We start from the raw sequence: 16,467 nt of genomic DNA on the forward strand, positions 1-16,467 counted from the left end.
ATTATCACACAAATTCATCAGCGGGTGTAAAAATACTATAAAAATATATATTTTAAAATATATATTGCGATTGAGATCCGCTTCCGTTTTAGCACCTCACTTGAGCGAGCTTGGGTGGAGAGGAAGACGTGAAGCTTCTGAGACCTACGAGCACAACGAACGTGAGTAGGAAGGTCAGGGGTTGCCACGGCGCGACCATTCCGATGCTTAAGTCAGTTCCTAGAGAAGGAGGAAGAAAGCGAGAGTGAAAAAGAGAAGATTTGTGAGATTGCATATCTCCCTTCAGTACGAAACTAACCCTTTATATAAACTGAGAACGTTATATCTCATCACAGATATGACTGAAGTCCCATCGCCGTTATGAATGTGTCAGAAGGTATGGTATAGTTAGTGCATATGTCCCATCGCTGACTTATATTCGAGAGGTCATGTCACGCACATCTGTCAGAGTGTTGCCATGATGAATTGCAGAGGGGCAGTAGAACATTCATAATCGTATGATGGTGGAGTGGTCCCTCAAATGATAGGGCAGGGAGAGTTGAAGGGAGCCGACTCGGTCTAGGCAGATAAAAGAGGACGTCGAGCCGAGTCGATTTAGAAGACCCAATCCCAGCCATTTCGATCCGGTTTGAGAGGGCAGCTCCGAGTCGAGAATTCGAGTCGGACGGTGATGGAAAAGATATTTTGTTTTTTAAATCGACGCGGATCGGATCGTACTGATCAAATCCATTTATGACGAAGAAATGTCCATTATAACGTCGTCGTCCACGCATGGATAAAATTTTCAGCCTCTCCCTTTGCTGCCCGCGGATCACAAACGCATAAAAAGAAACATGAACGGAAGGAGAAGACCAAACCTTACCTCATGTCCTTGCCCCACCCTTCTCTCCACCGCGCCACCCTCCACCTCCCTGCTGCTATCACTCCTCCTCCCAGGAAGCAGTCGCCGCCCAACTACCACCATACCTTCCTCCGACGAACACAATCACAACAACTTCATCATCAACGGCAACCACAAGATCCTGGACCTCCTCATGAACACCCGCAACCAACGAAGAAAGCCACTCTCCGGTCCCGGCTGAGCCAGCTCTGTAAGGATGGCCGCCTTGACGCTGCCCGCCGCCTTCTCTTCCAATCCCTCTCCCACCCCGCCGCCTCGCCCACCCTCCTCTGGAACACCCTCATCATCGGCTACGTCTGCAACGACCTCCCTCTCGAGGCCCTTCGCCTCTACGCCCTCATGAACTCTCCCTCTGACGCCTACACCTACTCCTCTGCCCTCAAGGCCTGCGCCGACGCCAGGCAGCTCCGCCTCGGCAAATCCATCCACTGCCGCATCGTCCGTCTCCACCCATCGCCTCAGACGAACCGGGTTCTCAACAACTCCCTCCTTAACATGTACGCCTGCGCCATGGACGCTGAAACATCGCGTGTCGACGCCGTTCGCCTCGTGTTCGACAGAATGCCGAAGCGCAATGTCGTCGCTTGGAATACACTGATCGCATGGTACGTCCGTCGCCGGTGCTCTGACGAGGCGTTAGCGCTCCTGAGGCTGATGCTTGAGGTCCGAATTCGACCGACACCTGTCACTTTTGTCAACGTCTTCCCGGCTGTTTCAGCAATTGGGGAAATCAGGATCTGTGATGTACTTTACGGCCTGCTCGTCAAGTGCGGCCATGGCCATCTCAATGATCCATTTGTGGCTAGCGCTGCTATCTTGATGTACTCGGAGCTGTCGAGTATCGAATCAGCAAGGTGGATTTTTGATCAAGCAGAGGGTAAAAATACGCAAGTTTGGAACACCATGATCAGTGGGTACGTTCAGAACGGTGATTACAGCAAAGCCCTCGCTCTCCTGATCGAGATTTTGGAATCAAGTTCGGTGGGTGCTGATACGGTGACCTTTCTCTCCTCTCTAATTGCAGTCTCTCAGATGCAAGATCTCCAGTTGGGACAACAAATCCACGCCTATCTGATCAAAGAGAATCCTGGAAAGGTGCTACCTTTGGTGCTCAGCAATGCTCTCATAGTCATGTATTCGAGATGCGGCGAAGTTCAAATAGCATTCGATGTGTTTGAACAAATGCCCGAGAGAGATGTCGTCACATGGAACACTATTGTCTCTGCTTTGGTGCAGAATGATCTGAACTTGGAGGGTGTGCTACTGGTGTACGAGATGCAGAAACAGGGTTTTGTTGTGGATTCGGTGACCGCTGTGGCTCTGCTTTCGGCAGCATCCAATCTGGGAAACTTTTCAATTGGAAAGGAGATGCATGGATACCTCATCAGGCACAATATTCAGTTCGATGGCATGGAAAGTTACCTGATCGACATGTACGCGAAGTCTGGCTCTGTTGAGATTGCATGCCGTCTGTTCAACAGTGAGAGATCTGATAATCGAGATAGAGTTACCTGGAATGCAATGATTGCTGGGTACACACAGAATGGGCAGAGCGAAGAAGCCTTGGCAGTGTTCAGAAATATGCTTCAAGAATCCCAAATTCCAAATGCTGTGCCGCTTACTTCAATCCTTCCAGCTTGTAGCCCAGTTGGAGTTGGAGGAATCCTAGCTGGAAAAGAGATGCATGGATTTGCCATTCGATATTGTCTTGATGACAATGTATTTGTTGCCACAGCACTAATAGACATGTACTCCAGATGTGGTGAGATATGTTCTGCCGAGAGAATATTTGATGGCATGGGCAACAAAAACACTGTCACTTACACTACCATGTTGTCGGCCTTCGGCCAACATGGGCTCGGAGAGAAATCTGTGGCTCTGTTTCAGTTGATGAAAGAATTAGGAGTAAAACCTGACGCAGTCACCTTTGTGGCACTCATTTCAGCCTGTAGTTACTCTGGATTGATCGAGGAAGGTCTTGCAGTGTTTGAATCAATGAAGGATTTTGGCATTACAGCAACTACAGAACACCATTGCTGTGTGGTTGATTTGCTGGGCAGAGCAGGAAGAGTGGAGGAAGCTTATGAATTTGCCAAAGGATTAGGTGAAACCGGAAAATTCACAGCAATCTGGGGCTCTCTGCTTGCTGCATGTAGGGTTCATGGCAAGTTTGAGTTGGGCGAGTTAGTAGCTGAGAAACTATTTGAGCTGGGAAAGGAGGAAGAACTTGCAGGGTATCATGTTCTTCTTTCAAATGTGTATGCTTCTGACAGGAATTGGGACAGTGCTGATAAGGTGAGGAAAGATATGAGAGAAAGAGGAATGAGGAAGGAACCTGGGTCTAGTTGGATTGAGGTTGCAGATTCCTTGCACAGGTTCATGTCTAAGGATCAAATGCACCCGAAAAATGATCAAATTTATGGAATGCTTCAAGGCTTGGATCTTGAGATGAAATCTCCTGGTTACAAGATCCCTGAGCTTCAACTTGATGATATTGGGGATGTGGATTAATAGCAGAACTAAAATGATGACTGATGACGATCAGCTAGTTATAGCCAGCCACTTGGTTTGGCCATTTCCTGACCTTCTGTTTGTGATGCGGGATGATTCCAAGTATTCAATTCCTTTTAACTAATGAGATGGACAGTCCTTGTATCAGAGAATATATCAAAAAGTGCGATGTGTATCGTTCCAAATCCATGATGGATTATTCATCCATATTCTTTGAAATGTGATCGTTTCACTGTGGAAAGTATGTTTATTCTAATTGTTAGAAAACTGCTTCAAATTCAATTATGAATAGATCCATATCTACGTTACGGTGAACACAGTTGAAATAAGTATATATAAAAAGCGTGGATGCAACAGAGCTTGTGTACGACGAACCCTAGGAGACTCATCAAGTCGAAGCTTGTGAAATAGGCAGTGACGGTTTAGCCAAACGACTATGACGTTTCAGATCTGGCCGTTGATTATGAAAGACATCTACCGCCGTATGATGGATGAGTGAATAGATCTGATCCATTAATTCAGATCCAGCGAAGATGGCTGTGCGGATGAAGGGGGTCTCGAGTGTTTTCTTTCTCCGATTTCTCCGACGAAGCGATTGAGCGCGAGATCCCGTCCGTGAGGCCGTCGCTGAGTGGAAGCCGGCGATACCACGGTGGGTGCGAGGTCCAAGAAACTTCATCCTTCTTTCTTTGCGGAGGTAACCAATTCCTTTGTCCTCAAATCTAAATTTAAGCATCGCATATGAGAAATAATCTTCTGTTGGAATCATGAGGTCTAATGGAGTTCTCTGCTGTTCTCTCGTGGACGATTGGATGGCGATGATGTTCTTCGTCAGGAAGAAAAGCGAGTTTTTTTGGGGTGTTTTCTATGGCGGTGACGGCGTTGGCGCCAGGATTATCCAGGAAGCTGAAGAAGGTGTTGGATACGCGGACGGATAGCCCTGATCTGTTGTCTTCGTTGGGAACCCTTTCCACATTCTATACCGACAACACTCCGCAGGCCCGGCGTAACCTCAAATCTTCCATCGAGCAGCGCTCCCTTGCCATCAACCATCAATTCCTTGATGCTTCCTCTGCCGCCCAACAGGTCTCTCTGGCTTTCGCTCTTTCAATTTATATTTTATTCATTGAAATCTATGAAAATGCGATCTTTTGATCAGGCGCTGGATAGAGTGGAGGAAGAGATCAATGCTTTGGCTGATTGCTGCGACCAGTAAGTCTTTGTCAAACTAGGAAGAAACAGAGAAAATGATGAAGTAAATGTTACATGGTTCTATTCCATCCTCAATTTAGTAAAGGCGAATGATCCAGTAAAATCTGACTCTTGCATCTCGCTATTTATCCAAGATGTGATGCTCCCTGGGAGTATAATTGGTCGTGATGATCTCACACTCTATAATTTTTCGAACTGGCATATCGATTGCTTATTTTGACAGATCATCACTTGCCCTCTCCTGGCAACTTGCCTGCATATAGTCAAGAGTCCACATAGATAGATGTACCGATTTTTCTCACAAATTGTTTCCCTAAGGATTATTAGTATGTAGATGGCTAATGTTCCCTTTGACATTTTGAATGACAAATCAAACTTAGACTTAGAATAGCTATGAGATCTAGATGGTTGACAGGTCCTGTGACTATCTAGCCTTCTTCCCAAGAGTTATTGATTTATAATGTTCATTTTCTCTCTTGACTGAGCAAGAAAGATAAGCTGTTTAGATGCTGGACTGTGAAATCCTTCCAGAATAGATGTAGTGGATGATGAAGACCAATCAAGCATCTGATTTCTTCATAAGCTTTTGCTGTTCAAATTTGCAATTCATCTTTGCTTTGTTGATAAATCTTGGAAATTAGGATGTCTTTGCCTGATAAAATTAAAAAAAAAATCATGAGGGTAATTTTTGATTCATTTATAATTCCTAACTTAAAGGGGAGCCTGGCAGAATAGTAAAGTTGTTGCCATGTGATATTGAGGTCATAGATTCGAGTCGTAGAAACATCATCTTGCAAAATGCAAGGTAAGGCTATGTACAATTGACCCAATGTGGTCCAACCTTTCCTCGGGATCCGCATTGCGCGGGAGCTTTGTGCACCGGCTGCATATTTTTTTTATAATTCCTAACTTGCCAAGATTGAACTGCATGAGCTAAAACTTCTTCATATCTTGTGGTTATCAGGACACAAAACTGGGAAAGTTAAGTTTACTGTGGTATTCTTGCTGCTTGATCTGCCTTTCTTAACTCTAGTGGAGTTCATTTATTTATCCAAGTTGATGCTTCTTAAGCATTATTAGGCTGCTTTTTGTTTTTCTATATTTTATTCCAATACAACTATTTTTCTGGGTCTTTAATCATACAGGATTGGAAAGGCATTGAGTAGTTGCAGTGCTAGCACAGGGGATATCATAAGTACCACAGAGAGGCTAAAACAAGAACTTGAGGTTACTACTCAAAGGCAAGAAATTGTGTCATGCTTCCTACATGATTACCAGCTTTCTAGTGATGAGGTAACTAAATAAGCTATAATAACATGGTATTCACTTTATAAATTTTTTTGCTGGTTATACAAGTTTTCTTGATCCACAACATAGATAAATGCTCTGAGGGAAGAAGAACTTGGTGAGAGTTTCTTCAAGGCTCTAGCACATGTTCAGGAAATTCATGCCAACTGCAAGATATTGCTAAGAACACATCACCAGGTAGGATTAATTGTTATTTTGTGGTTGTTCAAGTGCAATTATGAGCTCCAAATTTCTGCATTAGTTACTTCACTCGTCTGCTTTATTGGAGACTAGTAACTTTTATTGATGGATTTTAACATTCTTTGTTTTGATTTTTTGGGTTGAACATCATGGGAGCAAACAAGCTGGTTATTGAGGCTTAAGGATTGAGTATCATGGTTCCCTATGTATTTTCATGTGTCCATTGCTATCTTACCTTATTAATCTTCAGAATTCATCAAGTCTGTATGTTTATAATTGGTAATGCCAAGTTGAGCTAGATTGTATGTCTTTTCAAGAAATAATTCTATGGCTACACAAAAAAAAAAACTCATCTATATGCATTTTTATTTTTTTATTTATAAGTTAAAGTAAGGCTGCGTACAATAGATCCAATATAGTTTGACCCTTCCTCGGGATCCCGCATTGACCGGAACTTCGTGGACCGGATTGCCCTTTTTTAAGTTAAAGTAATTACAGTTTGTTCATTTAGCCATCTTGACAATCATAATTGTTTTGTTCTGTGATGTTAATGTGATTTACAATTGAGTTACTAATAATGTCACTCTTGCCAATAATTTTTTGTATTAGTATCGACCAACAGTGCATCTATATTTTTATGATTGCCTACACTATTTACATTGCTTATGTGACTGATGGAATTTAAATGTATTTAAAAGTAATGTTCAATAGGTGCTCATCTATTAGATAGGATTTAAGTGTTTTTTTTAAGTTGTTAAACTTTTCATAGGTTTTAATATGCTATTAAAAAGTGTGTGCTGTAGTGTGCAATCGATCTGCTTCATAGCATATATGTCTGGGCATATCGAGTCCAAGTTTAAAATAAATGCAAAAATTATTTATATACATTAATGCTAATAAAATATACTAATAAACCTATCAAATCAATAATCCATGTAAAAAATATACATAATCATACAGTGTAAAACATATAAGCTATAACAATCTATATTATTTAACAACATAGAACAATCATGTAAGTAATGTGGATATAATTGAACACTTGCAAAACTTAAAATGACACTCGCAAGTTACCATACCAAAAACTAAGCAAGTATTACAAATTACAAGTAATCCTCTAAGGGGTAAAATCATTGCCGCCCATATTATTTGAGAAGTGTTCAAGGCACATATGAAATAAGATTTTTATTTGTTTTAGTTCAATTCAAACTGGTTTGAGTGAATCACAATTTGATTTTTGGATGCCCATATATGTGACTACATAGATCACTTGATCTTGCCTAAAGCTAACCACATATGGCAGACCACATGTGCTACATGTGATGAGATCCCTTATTGCATATGCTAGGCATATGCAGTCGCCTAGGTTGTCTTTTAAAACTTTGGCTTGATAAATTTTACTGTAAACATGCTTTATTCAATATTTGGGTCAGGTCAGACTTTTTATATCAAACCTTGATAACCAGCTCAAATATGAAGCCCCAAAATTTAAAACACAAGACATGAATCAACCTGAGAACCTGAATTGTCAACTTGGGGTGTGGTTTCAAGTCAAGTCGGACATTTTCAAAGTATTATAACATGTGATAACAAGCGCAACTAACTATTATTTTCCTTGCTGGCTTTCTTTTTTATATCATGCACATGTTGTTTTTTTCATATACCTATATTTGAGCTGCATAAGAGTTGTAAAATTCATATAGTCCTTTGCAATAACTTTTGTGAACCAAGGACTAGAATATATGCCTTGTTATGGCTTACAAAACAATAAGAATATTAATTTGTTGGGCATTCTTTTTTTACAATTATATAAAAAGATTTGCCAAAGATATTATATCATTGTTAATAGAAACAGTGCACTTAGATGATGTGGGCTGGTAACATAAAAATTATTATGTTGAGTTGATTTTTATTTTTTTCACAAAAATAAAAAAGAATTGAATACGAGTCTGGCAATGAGTTTGGGATTCCAGTTCTCAAAAAAGTAAAGGTGATTTTGATTCTTTATTGAAGAGCAATTTAAACCAGATTCAACCAACATAACAATCATTGTTAATCTATCAACGCTGAAAATCTTTAGGACTGAATGACAACTCCTCTTGATATCTTTTTCTTCTTTATCTGGATTAGAACTTAATGGATTAAATTGTAAGCAGCGTGCTGGGTTGGAGCTAATGGATGTGATGTCAGTTTACCAAGAAGGAGCCTATGAGAGACTGTGCAGGTGATAACCTTTCTGATTGCCAATATTATATTTAAATCAAATATTTAAAGCTCCCAATTGTACTCAAGAAAACAAAAGCACTATTACTTTTTTACTACGTACCCTACTACATGTAGAAAGATTGATGAAGGCAATGCCTTAAAGAAGGTTAGGGTTACCATGGCTCTCTTTATAAATATAATGTTTGGAATTGAAGAATATGGTTAGCATATTTTGCACGTACTTGAAACACAGGAGCTTAATCATTATTATTCTAAATATTCTCAGGACTTTATTTAAATGAAAGTTAAAAGGTTGATAGGGTCTAAAACATTTTTTTCCCAATGCATAAAAAGGTAAAAGATGTTAAAGATCAATTCTTATTTAAGATATAAAAAATAGAAGCAAAAAATTACATTAGCTAGCAGAAAATATGCTTATTTATTTATGTTGCTCTCTGCAGGTGGGTTCAAGCTGAGTGTAAGAAACTAGGTGATAATGATAACCCTGAAGTCAGCAATCTTTTAAAGATGGCAGTATGTTGTCTCAAGGAAAGACCTGTTCTTTTCAAGTACTGTGCAGAAGAGGTGTGAGCGTGTATTTTGACTTATCCCTTATTTATTATGCTCCTGGTCTAATTGATTTAAGTCATTCCAACTCTAGATTGCAAATATGCGACACCATGCACTTTTCAGACGATTTATAAGTGCACTTACACGAGGAGGACCTGGAACGCTTCCAAGACCTATTGAAGTGCATGCTCATGATCCCTTGCGTTATGTTGGTGACATGTTAGGATGGCTTCATCAGGTCTGGATTTTTTATAAGTATCTCCATATATTTGAGCTGCTATGTTTTTAGACGACCAATTTTGTGTATACATGAATTTCGCTATTGAATATATGTGGGCTAGATACATTATTTTAATTACTATCATGTGATGATTAACAGGTTTTAAGGATGATTTTTTCCTAAGATACTGCTATATTTCTTATTTCTAGGCTTTGGCTTATGAAAGAGAACTTGTAATTGCTTTACTCGATCCAGATGCAAATAATGAAACAAACTCTACTATCCGTCACTTATCCAAAAGTTCTGAGGAGAATAATGCTAAATTTGAGCCTGAGATGGTCTTCATTCTGGACAGAATATTTGAAGGTGCCTGCAGACCATTCAAAATCAGAGTAGAGCAAGTTTTGCAATCTCAGCCTAGCCTTATTATATCCTATAAACTGAGCAATACATTAGAGTTCTACAGTCACACTGTAAGTTGCTGACCATTTGTTCTGTGAATGCCTTGATCAATTACCAATATTTGATCTTGCTCTTCTTTCAGATTTCGGATTTGCTTGGAAGAGATACAGCTCTCTGCAATACTCTTTGGCTACTCAAGGATGCTGCTCAGCAAACCTTCTTCAACATTCTTAAGAGTCGTGGAGAGAAACTTTTGAGGTACCCTCCACTGGTTGCAGTGGATCTATCCCCACCACCAGCAATGAGAGAAGGAGTTTCCTTGTTGCTTGAACTCATTGATACGTACAACAGCATGATGGTCCCTGCTTCTGGCAAAAAGCCAGATTTTGATCCTGTGATTTCTGCTTTACTCGATCCTATAATTCAAGTGAGTTTTTACTTCCCTTTTGTAATTTTTTACTAATTGCTATTACTTTTTTTTTCTTACTAGTTGTTAGTTTTTTGTATATCTTTTAGTTGGAAATTCTATTGCAGCTAAATGCAACATGAAATTTATTGTTCGATTCAAATCAGTTCACAAAAAATATTATCTTGGGTAATTGAAATGCCTAAGATTTAATAAATATTCAAGCCCTGCAGTGCCAACTAGTTCTGACAGGTCAACAATGCTAATGTGCTGCAGTGGTGATGGGGAGGTAGAAGAAGAAGATTACAAAAACAAATTCTTTTGAAATTGAAGTTTCTTGGGAAAATTTCTCTTTCATCCAATCCCTCCCTTGTTATGAATGATCTTCCATTCATATCCTAACTTTATTCTATGTTATGATAGCCACTTCGAAAATTGAACTTTTAAAAAGACATCAGCTCCATCCAGCATGTCAGATATGTAATAAATTGTTGGTATTAGGAATCTATACTTGACAGCAATTCCAAGAGCTCCACTATTAACATGCAGATGCCAAGATCTTTCTTTGGTGTTGAAAGAGCTAGAACAACATTAGGATTTAAGCTCTCTCTGATGTATCCTTTACATAAAAAAAAAATCCATCACTTGCCATTTCAACTCTTCATGCTTCTTTAGACTCATCTGTTTGTATGCACTGTTTGGAAGAATAACACTTGATGTTGAATTTCTCTAAGAGGTGGAAGACCACTGGGTAGCTCTTCTGGAACATCATCATGGAAGTCTTCCAAGAGGATTTTGACATTTTTGGGAATATCTATAGGCTTTGGGCTTCTTTGGCCATCAAAACATAGACCATTCTATCCCTTTCAGCTTCTTAAACTGTCAAAACAAAGCATTTCCCTCCCTTCTTTAGTCTTTCCTTTGTTGATCTCTCTGAGATAGCCTTCCTCTTCTCCGTCAGCCAGTGTTTCTCTGTAGTTTGCATTTTGCAGTGCTCCTTCCTTTTCTCCTTTAATTCCCTTTGGCTCATGTACTCCAATTGCATATGATGACTGTCATTTACTGGAGATTAGAGGGAATTTGAAACTAAGCTTCTGAAGTTTTGAATTTTTATACTATGGATGCCTTGCACTTCTTTCTTGGTATCGTACTAGAAGACACTGATTGAGCACCCTTTTAACAATTGATTTGAATTTATTGGTTTATGACTTTATTGCTAATTATATTGTGCAAATGCTAATCAAATGGTATACTCGAGAAGTCACTTGTACTTAATACCACAATTTTTATATGGATGTTCATTTTGTTGAGTGGTATCAAATTTATGAACCTTATACCTTTTCTTGAAAGATATTTACAAATGTAGATTCTTTACACAGGAATCCTATAGATGTGGGTTTTACTTCTAAGTCTAACCACTTCTACATTTTTGAGTTACTTGATCATCCATTAATAATAGTGGCAACAAGGACAGATACACATGTCTGTTAGTTTTACTATGGCATTTATGTTTTCTTGTCAATAACATGTCAATGATGATGATCAAGGCAGGGCATTCTTGTGGATAACAAAGCCTTATATGTGTATATTTATAAATAATTTTAAATAGATGTGCAGTGTCACTAGTTCACTTAGGCTGGTATGATCAACGGGTTCTGTCAAGTCAATCATTGAGTCAGCATGCAGTCTGACCGACAGACCTATCAATGCGACTAACTAACCAGTGGGTTGAATCCTGGCCAGATCGATTTTCCTTTTTGTTTTGTTATCTATGCATACTATATGTTCTTTGTTTTCTTTAATATCATATCATTTACATGCCAATCTATTAGAGCAAATAGATATTTCATAAATGCAACTTTGGCTTGCTGACAATAGTTCAAATGTAGTCTGACATTCCTTTTAGTTTCACTTCTTTATCCTAATTTCAAGCTTCATTGGTTTTCATTCAACTAAAAAAATTTGCAATGTGCTCCCTCCATTTTTCAGTGGAAAGCACTATGATTTGAGCTTATATTCTTTGCTTTGAGATCTTAAGATTTGTTTCTAATTACTTTGTTTAGATGTGTGAACAAGCAGCAGAAGCACATAAATCTAAAGCACTACATTCAAGGAGAAGTAAAACAAGTTCTGATCTGGGCTCTAGTAGCAGAGATTCTTTGACAATTGATGCAATGCTTAGCAAGAAGTCATCCACCCTGTCACAGGTGAACGTCTGCAAGCTATCTAAATTTCTTCTTCTAATGTTCCCCAGCAATTGTTATCCTACTTTGAGAATGTGTATGTTTCTATCGTCTCTAGGTGCACAAACATCAAAATATCTCACACAAATTTTGTGTTAAAATTAACAATGAGCTGTTGTCCCAATTTCTTGGGGTTTAATGACTATTACTCTAAATAACCGATGCAGAATTGTTATTTGTAGAAGTATAAATTGCAACAGATGACTAAATGAATACTTATATTTGTAGAAAGTGAAGTGTTTAAGTATGAACACTTATTATGAGTTTTAGGACAATTTTATTTGGTAGTTTTGTTTTCTTTTGATACATTGCACTAAATGATAAATTTGGTGACAACTATCTTTGAATGCCACAACAAAAGAAGCACACTGGCGCACTGCAGAAGCAGATTATTTTAACTTTTGCCATACCTGCATTCCTATGAAGGTCCAAAGCAAGTATTGAAATGGATGATGAATGAGGTTTAGGTTGTCATACCTTAAGCAAGATGCAATGAGCACTATGTTCTCTGCGTCATCCATGCATCTTGACCACTTGAGTAATGAGGAGATGCTAGCGTCTTTGGATCGTAGGAAGGAGGAGATCTAACCACCACCTTGAAGGTCTGATCACCACCACCAAGGAGAGGAAGAAAGAGCCAGAGGGAGATAGGTAGATTAGATCTAGATCTAAATGACCACTAGTTAGTGTTTAGGGAATTAGCGAGAGCTTATAGACTTAGTTACATCATGAGTTCACTAAACCCAATCAGCCACTAAGCAATTCTCATGACATCTAGCATCATTTTATGGAATATTCCATCTCTAGAAGGTACCAAAATATTTACTAGAAGATGTCTGTCAGATCCAATCTATTATGATCTAATCCAATGCTTGGTGATGAGGTCCAATCTCATCAATCTTAAAGCTCTTAGAGAATCAATTAGGATTATATCCATATAATCCTCTAATTAAGTCCAAATTGAGAATTCAATTAAGTCTTTAATTAATTTCCAATTTAACTCCCCTATCCAATCATGCAAATTAACCTTGAATTTCATATTAGATCTCTCCTATTTAATATAATCAAATTAACATTTAACCATCTCAATTAATCAGCATGTCAATAATTAATGATTAATTATCTCTATGTCAATCATAAAACTATTTACATCCTATGCTGATATCTTGAGCTTGGTGCGTGGCTTTGTAGGCTTCTACAACTAGTGGCAGCAACGCTTGAGTGATCAAGCACTTTGGTCCTACATAAAGACCCCTTTTATCATCTCATGTCACAACATGCCTCTAGGAGTTAGACAAGTCCATCCAAATGTTCACTTTAGTTGATACAACTATAATCCACTTAAAGGAAGACCAACTTGAGAGCACTTCTCAATTAGATTCCACTATGCATAGATTTGATGTGAGTGATTACTAATTAAATCATGTGATATGTTCTCCCTTTACCAGTAGTGTACATGCAACATAATATTAGTAACATACCCGATCAAAAATTACATGGAACCCCTTCAAGGGATCAAACATTAGGTGTATGTTGATCTTTCTAAATGATAAGTAGTAACCTGAAGCATGAGGACCAGATATACTCATTTGCATAAGCTCCCATAAACACTAGCTAAACTACCAAATGGGCTTGCATTGCAATCTGTGTAGTAGATAGTTCTCTAACAATCCACCTACAAACTAGTCACGTACTGGTTGTATCATGAAGTTGATGTCCCACCTTTTTAATAGCAATGTCTATGCTTTAAGATTGTTTCACCATATCTCTTAATCTATCACTGAACCAACAATGCTATAAAATTTTACAATCTTCTAGTTATACAAGATAACAAGATTGTGAATAAAAGCTTAATTTTATTCATATAGGCAATTACAATACATTGTGATTCCCTTTTATAATCTCTAGGGCACTATTACTAAACTTTCTATTAAAGGAAGTTGTACAAGTTATGGAAGAATTTGATTATGTGCCTACATGAGTGTACTGTAAACTAAAATTGCCAATTTCAACATTTTTTGATATTAGGAACAAACATAGTAGTGATTCATGGCTTATTAGTATATTGCAGGATGTTATTTTCAGTTTTAGTTTGTTCTAAGGAGTAATAACAGAAACAAAACTATAGATGTAAAATTATCTTTTATCAAATCTATAATTGATGTCAGATTGCTATATATATATATATATCTTCTACTAGACTTCTTTATCTGCTCCTTTATTTAATTGTCATGATAATATATAACATGAATATATAAGATCTGTTCTTTAGAACACTTTTTTGGAGTTTTCAGTTGAACAAATAAATAACTACTTGATAAGAGGAAGATTTCTGGGAAAGATAAAACAGGAAGTGTGACAATTTTTTATGGCATCTAGAGAGATTTAAATTTAATATTATGCAGACCACAGATCTACCAGATTTACCATCTCACTGTATACTAATATGTAAAACTTTATTCTTTGAGGGCCACTGTATCACATTCACAATGCTTTAATCTGGCCTTACATTCTGAACCTAAAACCTTTCCATACTGGATATTCTTTCACAAAATTCCCGTGTCTTGTTTGTCAGAATTGTTGTTTGTGTCATATAGATAAACTTGCATGAGGTACTGTGGTCTATTTATAGAATCATTTATTGCTTGGTTACAGTGGTGTAACTAAGAATTAATGATTTGCACTGTACCTATTTTATCCTATGTGCTCCTGTTACCTAATCTTATACCTTACAGTTGATGATATTAGTTGTTCGTTGATGATAATTACTGTTTGCTGTCATGATTTTTCCTGTTACAGGATGTTGAAACTTCAACCAAAATCTACCTCATCAATTGCTTTTCCGCTATTCAGCAGCCACTAGTAGGACAGGAAGTGGCTGCAGGTTATGTTAATAAAATAACCTCTGCTATTGAGACAAACGTCAATATTCTTGTTCAGAAGGAAGTAGATGCCATTCTCTTGAAATGTGGGCTGTTGAGCAAGTTGTCTTACATCCAGAAATTTACTACTGGAGAAAATGTCAGTGAGGCTGGATCATTATCAGAGGCGGAGGAGACTTCACCTTCGGTTCTATCTGAATGCCTGAGGACATTTTTTGAATTGGTTACTGCAAACCAGGGTTTTCTCCCAGAGTATGAACAATTACAACTTCCAAGGCTGCGGTCAGATGCACGCACACGTGTGGCAAGGGCGCTAGCAGATGGTTATGAGCTCATCCACAAGGCAGTTATTGATCCCAACAATAACTACCCTGACCCTAGGTCCATGGTGAGGCATTCACCTGATCAGATTAGAACCATTTTAGAAATTTGAACGTTGGCCTTATCGCATGCTTTTTTTTACATGTTCTTTGGTCTTGCTTAGTCGAGCTTTTAAATAATTTTCTTGACCATAGTCTCATGGTGAAATTCCCTGCGTTAGTTAATGGTTTCTGGACTTGAAAGCACAAAGCACTAGCCGTCCCTTGAGTGGGCTTGATGTTGTATCTGTACCTGTGAATTTTCAATTACTGTACCGTATGAGTTGTAATAGTCTACATATTTGATTTTACTGAATATTTTATGGTCTTTCTTTCTTGGATTTATTTTATTTTGGGGGATATCTCATATTTACCATTTCAAATATATAAAATGCATATATGCCAGTGTAAAATTTGATATTTCATACGGGTAATTGCTGATTGAGGCACTGCTAAATGAGATTAACAATATGAATACGAATAAATTAATGTCAACTGTCAAGTAGCAGCCATCATATCGTAGGACACAGTTATATTCAGAAGGTAATTTTTAGAATATTTATTATATCTATTAACATTCGAATATCTCTTAATTATTTATTCTTTGTGTGTTTTACCACTACAAAAGTGAACGAATATTTAAAATTGATATAGTTTTTATATTTAATAAATTGTATATGAAAATAATTTTTAATTAATCTGTATGAAGTACTAAGTAGCATAGTTGGTAAAGGCCTTCACATAAGTTATTATCAAGAATTTGGATTCAAAATCTATTTTACTCAAATGTGAGCATTTAAAGGCTGGGATCCCATGAGTTGGGTGTTATTTACCTTATTGTTTAAAATTATACTCACTCTAATTAACCAAATAGCGGCTTTAAATTCTAAAATTGAAATACAAATACTATATAAAAAATCCTAATATTGTTTGTCATCCTGATAACATAAATATAATTATGAAATTAACAAAGTTATTATCATGGAATAACAATTTAGAAATCATAAATATCATTTACAATTCAAACAAAAAAACACTTCTATACAATCTTTTTTCTATTTTCTTTGC

General features: G+C 37.7%; 2 protein-coding genes across 2 annotated transcripts; both read left to right on the top strand.

Moving 5' to 3' along the window:
• Positions 1 to 844: 844 nt before the first annotated feature.
• Positions 845 to 3,599, top strand: LOC141841050 (pentatricopeptide repeat-containing protein At3g22150, chloroplastic). The gene has a single exon (XM_074729175.1). The coding sequence runs from the start codon at positions 866 to 868 to the stop codon at positions 3,410 to 3,412; it is 2,547 nt and encodes an 848-aa protein (XP_074585276.1). The 5' UTR covers positions 845 to 865; the 3' UTR covers positions 3,413 to 3,599.
• A 344-nt stretch (positions 3,600 to 3,943) lies between these two features.
• On the top strand, positions 3,944 to 15,744 carry LOC141838663 (conserved oligomeric Golgi complex subunit 6). Its single transcript, XM_074726203.1, has 12 exons — positions 3,944 to 4,109; positions 4,248 to 4,498; positions 4,572 to 4,624; positions 5,770 to 5,917; positions 6,002 to 6,109; positions 8,269 to 8,336; positions 8,779 to 8,902; positions 8,979 to 9,125; positions 9,317 to 9,580; positions 9,652 to 9,936; positions 11,979 to 12,122; positions 14,958 to 15,744. The coding sequence occupies exons 2-12, from the start codon at positions 4,280 to 4,282 to the stop codon at positions 15,471 to 15,473; spliced, it is 2,076 nt and encodes a 691-aa protein (XP_074582304.1). The 5' UTR covers positions 3,944 to 4,109; positions 4,248 to 4,279; the 3' UTR covers positions 15,474 to 15,744.
• The last annotated feature ends 723 nt before the right edge of the window (positions 15,745 to 16,467 follow it).

This window comes from Curcuma longa, chromosome 11 (genome assembly GCF_044706935.1).
Source record: "Curcuma longa cultivar G26 ecotype Majalengka, Jawa Barat chromosome 11, ITB_CL_G26_1.1, whole genome shotgun sequence".
Classification (NCBI taxonomy): domain Eukaryota; kingdom Viridiplantae; phylum Streptophyta; class Magnoliopsida; order Zingiberales; family Zingiberaceae; genus Curcuma; species Curcuma longa.

Excerpts from the sequence above, each read along its gene's own strand:
- LOC141841050 (XM_074729175.1), top strand. The coding sequence starts at position 866 with ATGTCCTTGCCCCACCCTTCTCTCCACCGCGCCACCCTCCACCTCCCT.
- LOC141838663 (XM_074726203.1), top strand. The coding sequence starts at position 4,280 with ATGGCGGTGACGGCGTTGGCGCCAGGATTATCCAGGAAGCTGAAGAAG. Across the intron at positions 5,918-6,001 it reads ACCAGCTTTCTAGTGATGAG|ATAAATGCTCTGAGGGAAGA; the intron begins GTAACTAAATAA and ends TCCACAACATAG. Across the intron at positions 8,337-8,778 it reads GCCTATGAGAGACTGTGCAG|GTGGGTTCAAGCTGAGTGTA; the intron begins GTGATAACCTTT and ends TGCTCTCTGCAG.